Genomic DNA, 19,414 nt, shown 5'->3' with positions numbered 1-19,414 from the left:
GAAAAAGGATACAACCGTGGCTGACAACAGAAGTCAAAGCCAAAGTAAAAGCAAAGCAGAGGGCATACAAGGAAGCAAAAATTAGTGGGAAGTTTTTAAAAGCTTACACCATTAAGAGGGAAAAGATGAACTATGAAAGGAAGCTAGCAAATAATATCAAAGAGGATACTAAAAGCTTTTTCAAGTATATAAAGAGTAAAAGACAGGTGAGAGTAGATATAGAACCGATAGAAAATGAAGCCGGAGAAATTGTAATAGGAGATAAGGAGATGGCAGAGGAACTGAACGAGTATTTTGCATCAGTCTTCACTGAGGAAGACATCAGCAATATACCAGACATTCAAGGGTATCAGGGAAGAGAAATATGCGCAGTCACAATTACGACAGAGAAAGTACTCAGGAAGCTGAATAGTCTAAGGGTAGATAAATCTCCTGGACCAGATGGAATGCACCCTTGTTTTCTGAAGGAAGTAGCAGTGGAGATTGCGGAGGCATTAACAATGATCTTTCAAAAGTCGACAGATTCTGGCCTGGTTCCGGAGGACTGGAAGATTGCAAATGTCACTCCGCTATTTAAGAAGGGAGCAAGGAAGCAAAAAGGAAATTATAGACCTGTTAGTTTGACATCGGTGGTTGGGAAGTTGTTGGAGTCGATTGTCAAGGATGAGGTTAGAGAGTACCTGAAGGCATATGACAAGATAGGCAGAACTCAGCATGGTTTCCTTAAAGGAAAATCCTGCCTGACAAACCTAGTGCAATTTTTTGAGAAAATTTTTTAGACAAGGGAGATGCAGTAGATGTTGTGTATTTGGATTTCAAGAAGGCCTTTGACAAGGTGCCACACATGAGGCTGCTAAACAAGATAAGAGCCCATGGAATTACAGGAAAGTTACATATGTGGATAGAGCATTGGTTGATTGGCAGGAAACAGAGAGTGGGAATAAAGGGATCCCATTCTGGTTGGCTGCCGATTACCAGTGGTGTTCCACAGGGGTCCGTGTTGGGGCCGCTTCTTTTTACGTTGTATATCAACGATTTGGATTATGGCTTTGTGGCTAAGTTTGCTGATGATACAAAGATAAGTGGAGGGGCTGGTAGTGCTGAGGAAACAGTCTGCAGAGAGGCTTGGATAGATTGGGGGAATGGGCAAAGAAGTGGCAAATGAATTACAATGTCGGAAAGTGCACAGTCATGCACTTTGGTAGAAGAAATAAACGTGCAGACTATTATTTAAATGGGGAGAGAACTCAAAGTTCTGAGATGCAAATGGACTTTGATAGATAGGTAACTGAGTATTCAGGGCATCAAAGGTTATGGTGAGAGGGCGGGGGAATGGGACAAAAGGGGAGATTGGATCAGCTCATGATGAAATGGCAGAGCAGACTCGATGGGCCGAATGGCTGACTTCTGCTCTTTTGTCTTATGGAAATGTCAGTTAAATTTGATTACAGCACCCAGCTGGAAGCCCGAGAAGAGTTTATTCGTCATATATACTGGTAAAGTACTGGATCCTTTTTTAAGGTACATATAATTATTAAGTTTACAGATTACACAAAAACTGGTGTTATGCATAGTGAGGAGGGCTGTCTGAAGCTTCACAGGATAAAGATCAGTTGGAAATTTGGGAGGAGCACTAACATACAAAAGAGAGTTGATATATTTGGGAAGTCAAATAAATTTAAGACATTATTTTTGAACAGAAATCTGAAAATCAAAGTCCATAGATTCCTACAACTGGCAACAGGAAGATAAGGTTGTGGAGGTGTATGGCATAGGTCAGGGCTGAAGAGAGAAGTTTTGGCTATCCTACTATCACTGGTTAGAACACATGGAGGATTGTGCAGAGTTCTGGCCACCACACTATTGAAATAATGTGATTGTGATGGAGTGTGGAAGGGAGATTCATCAGGACATTGTCTAGACTGGAGGACTTCAGTCATGGGGAAGAAAGTAGATCAGTGGGCTTGTTTTCCCTGGAGTGAAGGGAAATTCAAAGGTGATCTGACAGAAGTTTACAAAAATTATGAAAGGCATGGGCAGGAAAGATGGTCAGAACCTTTTGCTCACTGTGGAGTTATCAAAACTAAAAGTATGGATTTAAGGTGAAATTTTCGGGCCAAGGTTCTTTTTTAAACACAGAATGGCAGCCAGATGGAAGATTCTGTCTGGGGTGGTGGTGGAGTCAGGTAAATTCACCAGACTTTAAAGGCATTTAACAGACACTTAAATAGACAAGTCATAGAAGGATATGGTCCTAATGGATTTCATTATACTACAAACTAATCATTTTTCAGTCCAGTAGTTCAATTTATGACAAGGCTCCGTGATAGGCTTAGATGCAGCAGAAGTGATATTGTAACATACCACCTCTGCAAGCAGTTATGATTCTAAAATACAACTCATTCCAGTATCATTGATATCCACCCTACGATTTAAGATACCTAAGCGTAGCACAGAACAGAGCTACATTTCCATTCCAGATTTGTGAATTACAACTCCAATCACTTGAGGTGAACCCAAAAAGAATATAAACAATCAACGTATCGAATGATTAAATGAGATTTTCACTTTTCTATATGGTTCTCTCTATCTCTCCCATCCATGCCTTTCATAGTCTATACATCCTTCTGTCTGATCACCATTCAGTCCTGCTCCCAAGGAAAAACAAGATGGAGGGCCTTAACCAGAAACATTGACTGTCTACTTCCTCCCACAGATGCTGCCTCACCTGCTGAGTTCCTCTAGAGTTTTTTTCACTCAGCCTCCTTACTTTAAGATAAATCCAAGTTTTCATAACATTTCAAATAAGAGACAATTTTGATAAATTCTTCTGAAATACTTACTCTCGAAAGCGCCTACTATGAATTTTTGTGATTGTTGAAGATGCCATTGGACTGCCAACTCCAGAACTGACTGGGGAGCCTTGTGAAACTGGTGTCATACTGTACGGAGAATTCTGGCTTGCAGGAGACAGAGATGCATCACTGGTAACACTCAAACCAATATCTAGAAATAAGAACATTTAAATACAACATTTAAGTTAATCACAAAGTTCAATTCAGCAATAGGTCTATTATGCTTCTTGCTCACAGATTAGTACCTGGGTACATTGACATCCACACCCAGTTTTGAAAATAACTGTGAATGTCAAGTTTTTGTCTATAGTTAGGAGGTTATTTTGACATTAATTTCAAAGTGTACTACTGAACTGATCTTTCATTCAGGCTTTTCAACTAAAAGGATTATTTACCGATACTTTGTGGATTTATTCTTTAATGGCCAAGACTAATTAAGCTATTGAACTTCATGCTACAACATACAATCAGTTATGCCCTCAACCTTGACTTAAAAGTATAGGTCATTAAATGAACAATTGTACAATAGTTTGGGCAGTAGAAGTGGTTTTTAAGGCTGCCACCTCTCTGGCTTGCCATCATTTTTGGAGAGAAAGGTTCATTTTCTTTATTTTGGAAGTTATCTTTACAATTCTGTGATCCAGCTCTCAAATTTATTGCCAGATGAAAAGGACTTCTTTTCTACGTTGGAGTCAAAGCCTGTATGGAGACCAATTATTCTTATTTAATAATGAATAGTTAACGACAGACCAAGAACTGAACATATGATGTGAGCTTTTATTTATTTTGAAGTAAAATAAAAATAAGTGGAATCCAAAATTAAGTCTTATATTTATGCACTACTGCAGAGAAAGATCACTTTACAAAATATGGTTCAAATTCCAACCAATTACCAGGTTTAGAGAATGAAGTGATTTTCCCTTTAATTTCAATGACTGACTGAAGTAATTCTTCAGAAAAGTTATCGGAAAATATTAAGTTTTTAATAGGCGACCAGATGGATAAAAGTTTCTTTATAGAAAAAGTTAAAATTTGGTTTAGTTATTTTTTTAAACCAAACAAAATAACTTTCAAAGATTCAATGGCGTAGCAACTGTTAATAAAAACCTCCTTCACATCTACTCATCAGGTGAACCAATCAGACAAGTGCAACATCATTCAGTAATAATTGCTGTTGGTCAAAATGTTTATTTGAGGACAGCTTAAGAAAAAAATAATGTAGCACCATTATAAAATTTCCTATTGCCTAGAAATAGGCATTCAATGATTGAACAGCTCTCAATTCAGTTTGCCTGACAGCAAAGAGATGAGCCAGATTCAGATTTATTTATCGCATGAACATGAAAACAGAATAAAAAGTGTTGTTTGCATGAATGGCACCCTGAAGTCCAGGCTCGAACTTCAGGTGCACTGACACACTGACCCTCTTGCCTCCTGCTTTCATGGATTTCTAATCCTGGGACCCTCTGAACTGTGACACACCAACATCCAAGGATGTCCTTTGTCACCCATTCACATTGCTGGCTTGGGTGCAGTGTGGAGGTTTATCTGCTTTGTCTCCCACCCACACCGTTCTCCTTCGAGTGCAGAGCTGATGCATAGACTCCAGATATCCTTCATCCTAACCATAGAAAGGGTGCAGAGGAGATCTACTAGCACGTTGCCTGGATTGGGGAGCACGCCTTATGAGAATAGGTTGAGTGAACTCAGCCATTTCTCCCTGAAGCGGCGGAGGATGAGAGGTGACCTGATAGAGATGTAGAAGATAATGAGAGGCATTGATCTTGTCAGAGGCTTTTTCCCAGGGCTGAAATGGCTAGCAGTTTTAAGGTGCTTACATGCAGATACAGATGAGATTTTTTTTTACATGGAGAGTGGTGAATACGTGGAATGGGCTGCTGGCGGCAGTGGTGGAGGCAGGAACGATAGGGTCTTTTAAGAGACTCCTGGATAGGTACATGGAGCTTAGAAAAATAGAGGGCTATGGGCAAGCCTAGGTAGTTCTAAAGTAAGGACATGTTTGGCGCAGCTTTGTGGGCCAAAGGGCCTGTATTGTGCTGTAGGTTTTCTATGTTTCTATCCCACCATTGCTGGCCTTCGAACGTGGGGTGGAGGCTCAGCTCCAGGTTGTCCTTCAACAGCCGTTCACATCATTGGCTTTCGAGCACGGAGCGGAAACCTGAACTCCTGATGTCCTTTGACTCAAGCTTCTGGTCAAAATGAGAACATTGGACAATTTCTAACACTCAAAAAGCAACTACATATTGTGGAAGGCATTTAAATACCAGTAAAAATGGCAGTGGTGCATGGAAATGTACCCAAAGAGATATCTAACCACAAAAAAGCAAAAGATCAAAGAAAATATTAATTCACTCCATTTGTAAGGACTTGCCTTCTTGAGAAACCACTTCCTGTGTTAATTTTGGTTCCTCCTGAAAACTTAGCTGCACATCACCTTGTTCTTCTGACCCCACAATTGTTGGCTCTATTGAAAATCTGTTTTTCTTTTCCTCTCTTTCCTTCAGTATAATCTGTGTGCAGTGAAATAAAAAGAAATTTATCATGCTGTTTGGAAAATGAAGCTGAACTGCAATTTAAAATTGCAGCATTAAATAGGAAACTAAAACATTTATATATCACTATTTTAAACACATAAATTCATTTTAAAAAGTTTTGCATTTTTCTATTTAAACCTTTGCATTTGTTTGTTGAAACAAAGGATGGCCAAGCCTTCACTGAAAGCTACAGCTTAGTCAAAAATGGAATTTGTACTGGTTTGTTTTGGACTTTACTTCTCTCAGAAAGATGGGCCACTCAGTTTTGATAAGCCAGCTCTAAGTCAGCCAATATAACTCTCATTCATAACAGTGTTTGTCTTTATTTATCAAAGCCAAATTACATTAAAAATTTAGATGGAATTGATGCTGCTGGAGATTGTGCTTGAGTTAATTTTTCATCCTCAATTTTATGAAATCTGTTCCAGATTATGGGGGTTACACTTCACCAAAACTAAAGTTTCCACAGTCAAGACTTAATTCTTTCACCATGCATTAATTATACAGGAATACTATTTTTTCTAAAGCGTAGTTTCCTCAACATTATCATAGACCACTTAAAGCTGAACACAAATATAATGCATTTAATTGCATAATATTGCTGTCATTTGGGAATAGCTCAACTAAGCTAAAAATGTTTTGTTTGATGATTTTCATTTGTACTCAGTGTCTGAGACTTTTTGCTTAAGTGTCCAACAATAATCAGCCAGCATTGATGAATTCCAGTTGCCTTGATGCTCCATGACTGCAATGTCCTGATGAGAGCATCAAGATTTGCAGGAAAAGTCTAAATGGGAATGCAACAAAAGCCCAGGCTTTGTCTTGGTCACTAATTTTACACACTAAGTAGAGCTCATAGGCTTTCTTAATAAGAGGAGTCATGCTCTGTCTTTGAGATTTAAGCGTACACTCACCACAAATAACAGAAAGTATCACGGCTGTTGCAACATTGGCAAGACATATTGCTATTACAAATATTCCTAAAAACACAACTATTTTATTATAATGAGTACACACAATATGCTATGCACAGACCATTAGTTTGCATCAATGTGACTGAAAACCAATATACATGTAAATGTTCTGCATAAAACAGTGCATGCCTGATGCTTCAAAGGCCTTTCTAAAGCCTGTCCTCCCATGCAGCATCCGCCCTGCCTAAGCATACCTGGACAAGATACAAAACACTTCAGCTTACACTGTGGACAACATTTCATTTGACTTGAAATTTGAAGTAAGGAAAAGAAGCAATTACAACAAAATAGTGCATAATTGGAAAATTTCATGGTGATTTTCACCATCAGTAGCCCAAAATCCACAAGAGACATGCAGAAGTATTCAGGAAGCAAAACCTTTGTTGTCTTCTGTTATCTGATCAAGTAGCTACCTTTTTAAGAGCAGTTGGACGTTTTGTTTTTGGAATCTCCCTTTCTTTTCCTCTTTTTATCCTTGGGGCACCAGAATCTAATGGATTATGAAATCCAATAAATTGCTGATTAGGCAAATTTTTCATGCTTCCACAATCTTTGACAGAAAGAAGTGCTGTTGTACCAACTGCAAAATGAAGAATAAAACTTTTATTAGCAGAATATTAGCAGGGCACCACGGTAGTGCAGCAGTTAGAGAAATGCTATTGGGCCATTAGAATTGGCAGTTCAGTTCTGGTACTGGCTATAAGGAGTTTGTATGTTCTCCCTGATTGCTCTGGCTTCCTCCCACATTCCAAAGACATACCAATTAGTAGGTTAACTGGTCATTGTAAATTGTCCTGTGACTTAGGGTTAGGGTCAGCTCATTAGGCTGGAAGGACCTCTTCTGTGCTGTATCTCTAAATAAATAAATGTATCAATGCTAAGAATTAGGAGTGAGATCTCAGGACTGAAAGACCAATGTCCGTGAAATGATTTTATCAAATATTTAGGAAAACAATCTTTAAACAATGGAAGTTAAGATACCTGGGAATGTGATTCAGTTAAAAGTCAGCACAATGTCACGGGCCAAAGGGTCTGTACTGTGCTGTAATGTTCTATGTGATCTGTTACCTGGATCTTATGGTTTTCAATCTGGTCCTTTCTTATATCATTTACACCAATTGATATTGGATACTGATACTGGCTCATTAGAACTCCTTAATTTTTATAAGGACAGCTGAGAAACATGGTTAGGGTTTATTCTAGATCTAATTATGTCAAAGGTAGTGGAAGTGTTCATTCCCTATCAAGGTATTTGACTGTCATCAGCAGTAACATCAATAATATATCCAGTTTACAGGCAAAATTAGGCATATAAGTAGTACAACAATTAAGTTTACCTGAGTATGTCAGTGGTTTTGTATTAGTCATTTGCCTGGCTTTCATGGCTTGTTGCTGCTTCTCTAGTGCAGCTAACATGTCACCAAGATCCAGCTGCACAGGAGCTTTACTCTTCCTCCCTGCTGCCTTATTCAGAGCCTCCTTGTCAAAATGCAAAACATGAAAAAGACCACAGCATAAAATACCTCTGACATTAAATGAATGCTTTGGGATACACAAATGTATTATTTCTTTCATGAAGTTAGTGAGATAATTAAAAAAAAATACAACCTTAATATGAGCTCCATCACAGTGCAAAACATTTATAACCACAAAGTTAATCCAGCAGAGTGATATGTTACCTGATTCAAGTTACCTAATCAAATGGGATTAAGTTATGGGTGCCAAAATTTACCCAATTAAGTAAATCATGAGCTGCATTTCAATGTTTTCTAACTTAAGCTTTGGCTGTTGCATCATTTAAAACATCCGAGTAAGTATACCTTCAACCTTTAAAGAAACTTCTAAAAAGTTACTGACCTGGAGTTTTTTTTGCTCCATACTAATCTCTGAATACTCCCGAGCAGTGGCAAGCGCTGCAGCCAATGCTTTTTTCCTTTGACTTTTAGCACGTTTTGGAATAGCTGTAGTTATTGGAATTGGTGTCTGCACTATATTGATTGGAGAAGTTTCTGGGAGATCACCCAACTAGGGAAATGCAAAATTAACAAACAATAATAAACATCAAAATTCCTCATTTATTTCATGGATCAGAAAGCAGTAAAATACCATCAACAATCTTCTACAAAATGGTAGATGTTTCTGCCCAACTTGGATTTCAGAATCAGAATGTGTCGTGAAACTTGTTAGCTTAGCAGCAGTAGCACAATGCAATATACAATATAGAAAGAAAAAATAAGTAAATCAGTTATGGGACACGTACACAGCAAGTTACAGTAAATATGCCTATTGAATAGATTAAAATAGTGCAAATACAGAAATAATACTGTATATTTAAAAAAAAAAGTGAGGTAGTGCTCATGGGTTTAATGTCTATTAAGGAATCATATGGCAGAGGGGAAGAAGCTGTTTCTGAATCACTGAGCCTTCAGGCTTCTGTACCTCCTTCCTGAGAGTAACAATGAGAAGAGGGCATGCCCTGGGTGATGGGAATCTTATTAAGGAGGCTAGTACCCAGGATGGAGCTGACGAATTTTACAACTTTTTGCAGTTTCTTTCGGTCCTATGCAACATTGCCCCCATACCAGACAGTGATGCATCCTGTCAGAATGCTCTCCACAGTACATCTAAAGAAGCTTTTGAGTGTCTTAGGTGACAAACCAATCTCTTCAAACTGCTAATGAAATATAACCACTGCCTTGCCTTCTTTATAACTGCATCAGTACGTTAGGACCAGGTTAGGTCCTCAGAGACCTTGACACCCAGGAACTTAAAACTGTTCACTCTTTCTGCTTCTGATCCCTCTATTAGGATTGGTGTGTGGTGTGCTCCCTCACCTTACTCTTCCTGAAGCCCACAATCAACTCTTCTGTCTTACTGATTTTGAGTGCAAGGTTGTTGCTGCGAAACCACTCCATTAGTTGGCATAACTTGCTCCTGTATGCTCTCTCATCTCCATCTGAGGTTCTATCAACAATGGTTGTATCAGCAAATTGATAGATGGTATTTGAGCTATGGCTAGCTGCATGGTCATGGGTGCAGAGGAAGTAGAGCAGCGGGCTAAGCACACATCCCTGAGATGCGACAATATTGACTGTCAGCGAGGAAGAGATATTACCACCAATCAGTGGTCTTCCAGTTAGGAAGTTGAGGATCCAATTGTAGAGGGAGACAGAGGCCCAGGTTCAACAAACAGGACTGTGGGAATGGTATTAAACACTGAGCTATAGTCAATGAACAGCATTCTGATATGGGGGTATGTATTGTCCAGGTGATCCAAGGCCGCGTGAAGAGTCATTGAGATTGCGTATGCCATAGACCTACTGTGGCGATTGGCAAATTGCAGTGGGTCCTTGCTGAGGCAGTTCATTCTAGCCATGACCAACCTCTCAAAGCATTTCATCACCAATGCTACTGGGTGATCATCATTAAGGCAGCTCACACTACTCGTTTTAGGCACTGGTATACCTGTTGCCTTTTTGAAGACATTCAAATTTTAGTGAAGACATATAAATATTCCAATTTAATATTTTGCTGAATATAATGGGAAACAGATCTAAACCATAAACTCACCCCCAATGGCTTTTTAGTGAGTTGACAAACGGAAGAGCTTTTATTCTGAGCATTATCAAGGCCAACAGTTTTGCCTTTAGAAACCCCAGCTCCACTAATCAACTCTGGAAACTCACTGTCATCCTATTGAGAAAAGTTAAAGACCATGAATATAAATCATGGTACTAGAGGCAGTTAATGAACAGTAATCATTTGATATTTCTCCAAGCATTGTTTTACGTTGTTTTTCACAACAGCACATTTGTCTGACATTATATTATTTAATAGAAACCCTGTAGAACAAGCCAAATGACAATATCAGACTACACAACATACAGAAGGTTTTCTGAACATTGAAAAACTTATTTTGGATTCAATTACATATGAAAACAGGCTGCTTCAAAGTATTACGAACCAATACCTCTCTCCACATCAATTCACCAGGAGTAATCAGTACCTTTAATTGAAGACATCAATCCTTGTACCAGGCCAGGAACTGAAACTTGCTTTACATAGCAAATAGCCACACCACAAAGCATTACATTTAATATGCTGCCAAAATTGTAATTCTAACAAAAATAATCAAACTTATTTAGCTGCATTAATGCAATTATGTACAAAACTTAGAATACCTTAAAATATAATGAGTCAGGATTCTGATCAGCTCCGGTCTTTTGCCCATTGGCGAACTGCAGTGTTTCAGGCGACTGTCTGGCAGTCCAATCGCAATTCTTCTGATGGGTTGGTGTTCTCTCTGATGACAGATCCTGCACCCTTCCTCTGAAGCAATCCTGCATATCAAAACTTATCAACTTGTAAACAGCTCACATTTCCCAAAGGTTCATAATTTGTAGGATTATTCAAATTCAAGTAGTTCCAGAAATTCTGTTGTAACCGATTGTACTACATTTGGGCCATGCCAACATTTCCTGTTCTGCTGTGACCACTCATAATAAAATTTACCTTCATTGAGCACCATTTCCCAAAAGTTTTCACAACAACATCTGGCAACTCACTGCCTTCACTAAAACCTGAAAATAAGGAAGCTATCTGATTTCCAAGGTTCAGCATGCAAAATTAAGAACCATTCAATATTTTCTATATACAAGAGACTTGGTGCCAAAGTACAGTAACATGTTCCAAACTAAGCGTCTATACCAGGCATGGGCAAACTACGGCCCGCGGGCCATATGCGGCCCGTTAAGCTTTTTAATCCGGCCCGCAGAACTTGATGAAATTATATTAATAAACCTTGTTAACGTTTTTTCCCCGCAATTCTGGCGTTTTCCCAATAGATGACGCACTCTATATACATTGACCTTTGTTGAGGTGCAGCATATTTGCGCTTTACTTTGTGACCTTGTGGCGACCCATTTCCTGGCACATCCGAACCGGCTCACAATTAGCCAGCATTCCGGCTAAGAGAGATAGCCTGCAGGGATTTGCGAGCACAGAGCTCTGCATACCCGCGCGCTTTCCCTGCTTTGTCATTCTGCGGGTCGTTGTTGAGTTTTGGCACAGGGGACAATTGAATAAGAAGGAGCAGGACAAGTAGACCTGCATCTCCTACCATTTTTGAAATAAAGACAGTCAGGAGGAGAGTGATGATGATAATATCTTGAAGGATAACAGAATTTTCAGTGCTTTAAAATAATAACTGTTACTATTAAAAAAAGCTGTATTTTATTCATTTAATTTTCAGTGTTTTAAAAGTCATTTCAATAAATAGCTAAATACCATGGGACTTCAAAGACATATTTTGTTGTAATGCATTTGTTCATTTTCAATTGAAATTAAAGCACATGTTTTCTACATATCCCATGATATTTTATTTTCTCTTATGAGGTGTATTACCAAAACACTCCGTCCATCTGCTCCTGGTCCAGCCCCCCTGTCAAATTTTAGAACCCTTTGTGGCCCACAAGTCAAAAAGTTTGCCCACCCCTGGTCTATACTAATGCCATTTATCAGCACTTGATTTATGACCTTCTGCACCTTGGTGATTCAGGAACTTGGCTACATGCTTTTTGAATGTTTTAAGACTATCTGCCAGTAATAGTCCTACATGTAAGGAATTTCACATTCCTTAAAGATTAACTTAATTTGTCATGTGTACATCTAAACCTACATTAATATGTGTTGTTTGCATCACATGTGCTGGGGGTAGCCCCCAAATGTTGCCATACTTGTGCCAACATAGTATGCTGCCAAACTACTAACCAATATGTCCTTTTGGAATGTGGGATGAAACCCATATAGTCATGAAGAGAAAGTACAAACTCCTTACAGACGGTGGCATGAACAAAACCCTGTTTCATCTGATCAGTTGCTATAAAGCCATAATGCCCACACACTCAGTTAAAAGTTCCTCAGATATCATTTAATCTGATTCTCTCTTCCATAATGGATATGGACCAAATACAAATGAGCTAGGATAGGTATTGTAGGCTTAATTAGTTCAATACAACATTATGGGGCAAAGGGCCTGCTGATGTGCTGTACCGTCTCATGTTTCCCTGAAGTAGTTTCCCACCCTTCTGCTGTGGGAGAAAAAAATACTATTGAGACCCTTGAAAATTTTCCACATCTGTAATTAGTTTTCTTCTCAGTATCCTCCAAGGAAAACCAATACAACCTGTCCAGTCTTTTCATAGCTAAGTCTAACATGCAAGCTCCATAACTGAGAAAATTTATTGGGAGGGATGGAAAAGATGAAAAAGAAAGGGCAAGGAAAAATGCTGCAGCCTCCATCTGAGCAACATATGCAAGAGCTAAGCACAACTTAAAAAAAAAATGGCACTTTGCAAACGGAAAATTGAAGATGAATGTAGAAGTATTTGAACAGATAAGAATTTGAATAGATATGATCTTTTTATGATGCCTCTATTTCTCTAATTCTTAAAAAAAGATAAAGGTGCACTGAATGTGCATCCTATCGGCCTATATCCTTGCTGAATATGGATTCTAAGATTTTCACCAAAATTTTGGCCACTAGATTAGAAAATATTACCTCAAGTTATTTCTGAAGACCAGACTGGATTTATTAAAAACAATTATTCATCTTTTAACATTAGAAAATTAATTAATATAATTTATACTCCTTCATCTAAAATACCAGAATGTGTCATTTCCTTAGATGCTGAAAAAGCGTTCGATAGAGTTGAATGGCCATATTTATTTAATAAGTTGCAGAATTTTAATTTTAGCTTGATATTTATATCATGGATTAAATTAATATATTATAAACCTTTGGCTTCTGCTCTTACCAATAATCGAATTTTTTTTTTCAGTTGTCTCGTGGCATGAGGCAAGGCTGTCCTTTATTTCCTCTATTATTTGACATTGCTTTGGAACCTTTAGCCATTGCCACTCGTGAATCACCTAATATTTTTGGTATTACCCGTAGGGAAGGGACTTATAAGTTATCATTACATGCTGATGATTTGTTACTATACATATCTGACCCTAAGAGATCTATTCCTGCTATTTTATCCTAACTTGCTCAGTTTAGTAACTTTTCTGGCTACAAACAGAATTTTAAAAAGAGTGAACTATTTCCATTAAATATGTAAGTTTCAATCTATAAAGACTTACCATTTAAAATTGTCACAGATCATTTTACTTATTTGGGTATTAAAATTACCAAGAAACATAAGGATTTATTTAAAGTTAATTTTTTTTACCTTTAATTGACCAAATCAAGCAACTTATTACCAGGTGGTCCCCATTATCTTTGTCATTGGTTGGTCGAATTAATGCTATTAAGATGATAGTATTACCCAAATTTTTATATTTATTCCAAGCATTACCAATTTTTATTCCTAATTTTTTTAATATATTATTGACTCCAAAATATCCTCATATGTGTGGCAGAATAAAAATACTAGATTAAGTAAAAAATATTTACAGAAGCCTAAGGTAGGAAGGAGGTTTGGCTTTGCGAAACCTAAGATTTTGCTATTGGGCAGTTAATATTCGATATTTAATATTTTGGACACAAGAATCGATTATAGCACCTTGCCCACAATGGGTAAATTTGGAATGTAAATCTGTACAAGACTTCTCATTGTTTTCTATTTTAGGATCTTCACTTCCTTTTGCTTTATCTAAATTGAATAAACGAATAACTAATCCTATAGTTAAACATACATTACGAATATGGTTTCAATTTCGTAAATTCTTCGGCTTGAATAAGTTTATCTCATCAAGCCCTATTATATCTAATGTTTTTTTTCAGCCCTCTTTTATGGATCAAGCCTTTGTATTATTGAAAACAAAAGGTGTAACATGTTTTCGTTACCTATTTTTAGATAACAGTTTTTTGTCCTTTGAACAGCTATCAAATATAATTTGCTTAAAACTCATTTTTTTTAGATACTGGCAAGTTAGAAATTTCTTGAATAATACGTTACAGTCTTTTCCAAAATTATGTCCAATGGACATTACGGAAAAATTTTTAGCTCTGAATCCTTACCAGAAGGGTTTAGTAGCCATCATTTATAATATGATCATGAAAATACAGCCAGGAGTATCAGAAAAAATTAAGAAGGAATGGGAAAAAGAACTTCACTGTCTTACACCCACTGAGCAGTGGGAGAAAATTTTACAATTAGTCAATTCTTCTTCTATTTGTGCTAAACATGCCCTAATACAATTTAAGGTTGTACATAGGGCTCACATGTCCAAGGATAAACTCGCTCGATTTTATTCTCACGTTAATCGAACCTGCGACAGATGTCATTCTGAAGTTGCTTCATTGACCCACATGTTTTGGTCTTGCCCCGTTTGGAAAATTATTGGAAAGGTATTTTCGGTACTATTTCAACAGTTCTGAATATCAAATTGCAACCGCATCCTATTACTGCAATTTTCGGTTTACTGATGGTGGATAATAGTTGTTTATCCCCTTCAGCCTGGCGGATGATTGCACTTGATACATTAATGGCTAAAAGATCTATCCTATTGAACTGGAAAGAAATTAATCCTCCAACTATATTTCAGTGATCTTCTCAAACTATTTCTTTTTTGAGTTTAGAAAAAATTAGAAGTGTTGTCTTTGACCCTTCGGTTAAATTTGAAGAGACCACTTATTCAACATTTTCATACGAGCTAAACTGACTTTTCCTAAACTTTACTTTTATAATCTTTAATTATTTGGATGGAGGTGCGGAGTTATTGACGCTACTGTGTATATTTGACATAATGCAATGGACCATGTTGGTTACGTTTTTTTCTTTTTTTGGGGGGGGGGTTTCTTACTTACTCCATTTTTTGTAACTACTATGAGTTTGGGAGGTTATTATATATGGATTATCATCTATTTATATTTTATATCTTAACCTATTAATTAAGTACCCTCAAGCTCTTTGTATTCATGTTTCATTTATGTTTGTTTAAAATTAATAAAAAGATTTAAAAAGAAGAAAGAATAGATAAACATAGAACATAGAATAGTACAGCACATTACAGGCCCTTTGGACCACAATGTTGTGCCGACCCTTAAACCCTGCCTCCCACATAACCCTCCACCTTAACTTCCTCCATATACCTGTCCAATAGTCTCTTAAACTTCACTAGTGTATCTGCCTCCACCAGACTCAGGCAATCATTCCACACACCAACCACTCTCTGAGTAAAAAATGTTCCTCTAATATCCCTCTTAAACTTCCCTCCCCTTACCTTAAAGCCATGTCCTTTTGTACTGAGCCCTGGGGAAGAGGCGCTGGTTATCCACTCTATCTGTTCCTCTTAATATCTGTCATGTCTCCTCTCATCCTCCTTCTCTCCAGAGAGTAAAGCCCTAGCTCCCTTAATGACTGTTTAAATAGATTACGAAGAGATGAAGTGTTGATCTTTTTCTCCCTTCTCAAATACTGTTTGACCTGCTGAGTATTGCCAGTATTTTATGTTTATCATAAGATTTGCTCTTGTGAAAGTTTTCTTTAATCCTTGTTTAACTTTTTAATAAAACAAACAAAATCCAATCTCAATTTACATAAGAATAAATATCTGAAAGAACTTGGTTCCGATGGCATTGGAGATCTTATATTTAATGCAGCACTGAACTCATGTCAGTACAGATTTTGCATATTACATGAAGTGTACAATTTTCCAAATATTAGTGTAACATTTTAAACTTGGATGAATCAAATTCAGAACAACTGTTAAAAAGTTCAAGTTTGAAGTAAGTTGTATTAATAAAGTACATATATGTCCACATAACCCTGAGAGTCATCTTCTTGTGGCATACACAGTGAATCTATAGAATAATAACTATAACAGGATCATCAACCACAGTGTATAAGACAACAAACTATGCAAAGGCAAATATAAATAAATAACAATAAAACACAAGAACATGAGATAAGGAGATAAAGAATTCTTAAAAATGATATCATTGGTTGTGTGAACGATTTCAATGATGGTGCAAGTGTAGTTATCCCCTTCTATTCAAGCGCCAAATGGTTGAGGGGTACTAAACTATTGTTAAGCCTGATGGTATGAGTCTTGAGATTCTTGTACCTTCTACCTGAAGACAGCAATGAGGAGAGAGCATGTCCTGGATGGTGGGGATCTCTGATCATGGATGCTGCTTTCTCATGACAGCATTTCAACTGTTAGGAGGGCTTTAGCCGTGCTGATTGTGAATTTACATACGTACCTGTGTGTTTCGAGGATCTGCTGCCCTTCCACTTCTGCAAGAAATGGTCTGGAATCTGTCCATCCCAAACCGCTGTGGTGCTTGGGAAGCTATACTTGCCCAGCTGGGGCTTCCTGAAGAAAAGACCATTCCATTTCTATTAACAACTGCCATAGTACTTCACTTAAATGATGAACACATCAACATAAACACCTATTAACTGACATGTATAGGAACTCTCAGAGGAAGTACCCAAGTTCAAACTTAGCTTCACACAAATAGAAAGGAGAAAAGTTGATTTCAATATTAAGTGGAACTGCCAAAGTCTGAACACAAACCTAAGTAGGCTATATTGTGAGCCAAGTAGGCCACATTGTGACATCTTATCAAATATTCCTTTATTGAAAAATGTAATCCACATTCCATTCACATTGCTGAAACAAATTAAGATTTGTTTTGGTATTCAACTGGCCCAAATAAAGTGGAGCAGTAATCAAAAGCTGAAAGTCATTTAATACAATTTGTTCAAGGAGATGGGTCCAATCACCTTGTCAAATCAAATGTATCAGAGCAATAAATGCAGTCCTGTCAGTATTAATTACCCAAGAACAAAGTTTGAAAAACCTGTAACATTATGCTCTGCCCAAACAACATCATGTTTCTAATTCTGATCATCAGTAGGGTTTACAAAGCCAAGTTAAACTACTGTTTCTGTTAGTGTCAGTTCTTTCTTCTTGTTGATCTGTCAGTACAAATTGTTTGACAATGAAGGATCAAGGGATACAAGGCAGGAGACGATCACCTTTGGACTTAATAAAAGATACAAGCAAGAGTCTGTTTTTACATTGGTGACAGAATGGTAGCATCGTGAACAGTTCTGGCCACTGAATTACAGAAAAGATGTCAACAAAATTTACTAGAATGTTACCTGGATTTCAGCACCTAAGTTACAGAGAAAGTTTGAACAAGTTAGGTCTTTATTCTTTGGAGTGTAGAAGGTTGGGGAGTGGGGGGGGGGGGGGGGGGGGCTTGATTGAGGTATTTAAAATTATGAGGGGGATAGATAGAATTGACGTGGATAGGCTTTTTCCATTGAGAGTAGAGGAGATTCAAACAAGAGAACATGAGTTGAGAGTTAAGGGGCAAAAGTTTAGGGGTAACATGAAGGGGAACTTCTTTACTCAGAGTGGTAGTTGTGTGGAACGAGCTTCCAGTAGAAGTGGTAGAGGCAGGTTCGATATTGTCATTTAAAAAAAAATGGATAGGTATATGGACAGGAAAGGAATGGAGGGTTATGGGCTGAGTGCAGGTCAGTGGGACTAGGTAAGAGAAAGCGTTTGACATGGACTAGAAGGGCCGAGATGGCCTGTTTCCGTGCTGTGGTTGTTATATGGTTATATTAAATGAGTTTTATTCATAAGGTGTACATAAAAACATAAAGTGAAATGCATCACTTGTGTCAAAAATGTTGTAAGCCTATGCTTACAACAAAAATCTACTGCAATCAAAAGTAATTACCTGTGATCCCTGTTGAATCTTCTGCCTGAAATTAGAAAAAAATAATTTAACAAAACTCTGCATATCTAGATTTACCATCTTCTGGTAGAATATAATTCATATTCTTGGTTCAGATGAGAAGTGTTCAACCCGAAATGTTAACAGCTACTCTCCTGAATTTGCTGTCTGACCTGCTGAGCTTTCAATATTTGATTTTATATGCTTTTAAATTTTTGAAAACTGATCTTTGGCTTCATGCACATAACAGATTTTCCTATAATTAGTGGAGACAGAAGCCAGATCTATATGCTACTCATCCTTTCTATATATTTCAGCTTATCATACTGTTACAGTTTTACAAATCAAATGAACAGTGATCTCAGATGAACTGTAACTACATTCACCTTGAAAAATGTACATTCCCTCTGGGTAGAAAAGCATCTCAATTATCTCATCAGACAAATTGTACTTGCCAATTTAACTACAGCTAGAGATGTAGCCATAGACATAGCTGGAATCGGAGTGCAGATTCTTTTCAATTTAATTTTCAGCTTGGAAAGTGGGAAGACAAGTGTCTTAAATATTTTAAAACTAACAAACTCAATAAAAATATTAAATGTTTTTACATCAGAGGCATGTGATATCTAAAACTGGCTGGCTTATAGACTTTGACACAAAGTAAAATTCTGACCCAACTATGCCTTTAGTCAAAGGCTGTTCAGATGTTCTGGGGTAAGATCTCGAGAATACACACCAAAGCCCTGGGACACTTGGCCATTCAACTATGGGATGTGAAGAGTGATTAAGGCCAGCCGACCATAAATGGCACAGGCACAGCAGTGGACTACAGGCAGTGGGCTTTCATCAGTGTGATTCATCCCAACATTTTAAACCATCCATGCAGTACATTCTTTCTCCATCTCACAATCCCTCATGAAATCTGTAATCTTAATCATTTTGATATCTACCCTGATGATTGGTGTTCAGCAAGGATCAGCGCTGGGACCTCCAATATATATCAATGACTTGAATGGAACAGTAGATGTCTAGATTAGCAAGTTTGCAGATGACTCCAAGATTGGTGAAGTTATGGAGGGTATAAAGGGCGATCAAGGCAGGATATAGATCAGTTTCACATATGGACTGAGAAGTGGCAGAGTGCGGCAAGCATAAGCTAAGAAAAAAGATGAGGTCCTGAAATGAGCAAGGTAGGAAGTGAGAAAAACAGGACCACAAGGGTAGTAACCTCTGAATTGCTGCCTGTGACGTGCACCAGTAAGATGATTTGGCAGATGCACGTATAGTTGAGGGATTGGTGTAGAGGACCTGGCTCAGGGTTTCAGA

General features: G+C 37.7%; 1 protein-coding gene across 6 annotated transcripts in view; it reads right to left on the bottom strand.

Moving 5' to 3' along the window:
* The window catches only part of secisbp2l (SECIS binding protein 2-like), a 175,455-nt gene that overhangs the window by 25,081 nt on the left and 130,960 nt on the right, over positions 1-19,414 (bottom strand). For 4 of the 6 annotated variants that reach the window (XM_059952513.1, XM_059952515.1, XM_059952511.1 and 1 more), the window contains 9 exons: positions 18,092-18,116; positions 16,595-16,707; positions 10,566-10,724; positions 9,955-10,077; positions 8,242-8,409; positions 7,722-7,863; positions 6,798-6,964; positions 5,248-5,386; positions 2,844-3,006 (listed from right to left, as the gene is read on the bottom strand). In XM_059952513.1, the coding sequence (XP_059808496.1) occupies positions 2,844-3,006; positions 5,248-5,386; positions 6,798-6,964; positions 7,722-7,863; positions 8,242-8,409; positions 9,955-10,077; positions 10,566-10,724; positions 16,595-16,707; positions 18,092-18,116 (1,199 nt within the window). The remainder of the gene's footprint in view (positions 1-2,843; positions 3,007-5,247; positions 5,387-6,797; positions 6,965-7,721; positions 7,864-8,241; positions 8,410-9,954; positions 10,078-10,565; positions 10,725-16,594; positions 16,708-18,091; positions 18,117-19,414) is intronic. The other 2 variants (XM_059952512.1, XM_059952517.1) reach the window with 2 other exon arrangements.

This window comes from Hypanus sabinus, chromosome 28 (genome assembly GCF_030144855.1).
Source record: "Hypanus sabinus isolate sHypSab1 chromosome 28, sHypSab1.hap1, whole genome shotgun sequence".
Classification (NCBI taxonomy): domain Eukaryota; kingdom Metazoa; phylum Chordata; class Chondrichthyes; order Myliobatiformes; family Dasyatidae; genus Hypanus; species Hypanus sabinus.
Note: the sequence above shows the minus strand (reverse complement) of the source record. Positions and strands in the feature narration are given on the sequence as shown.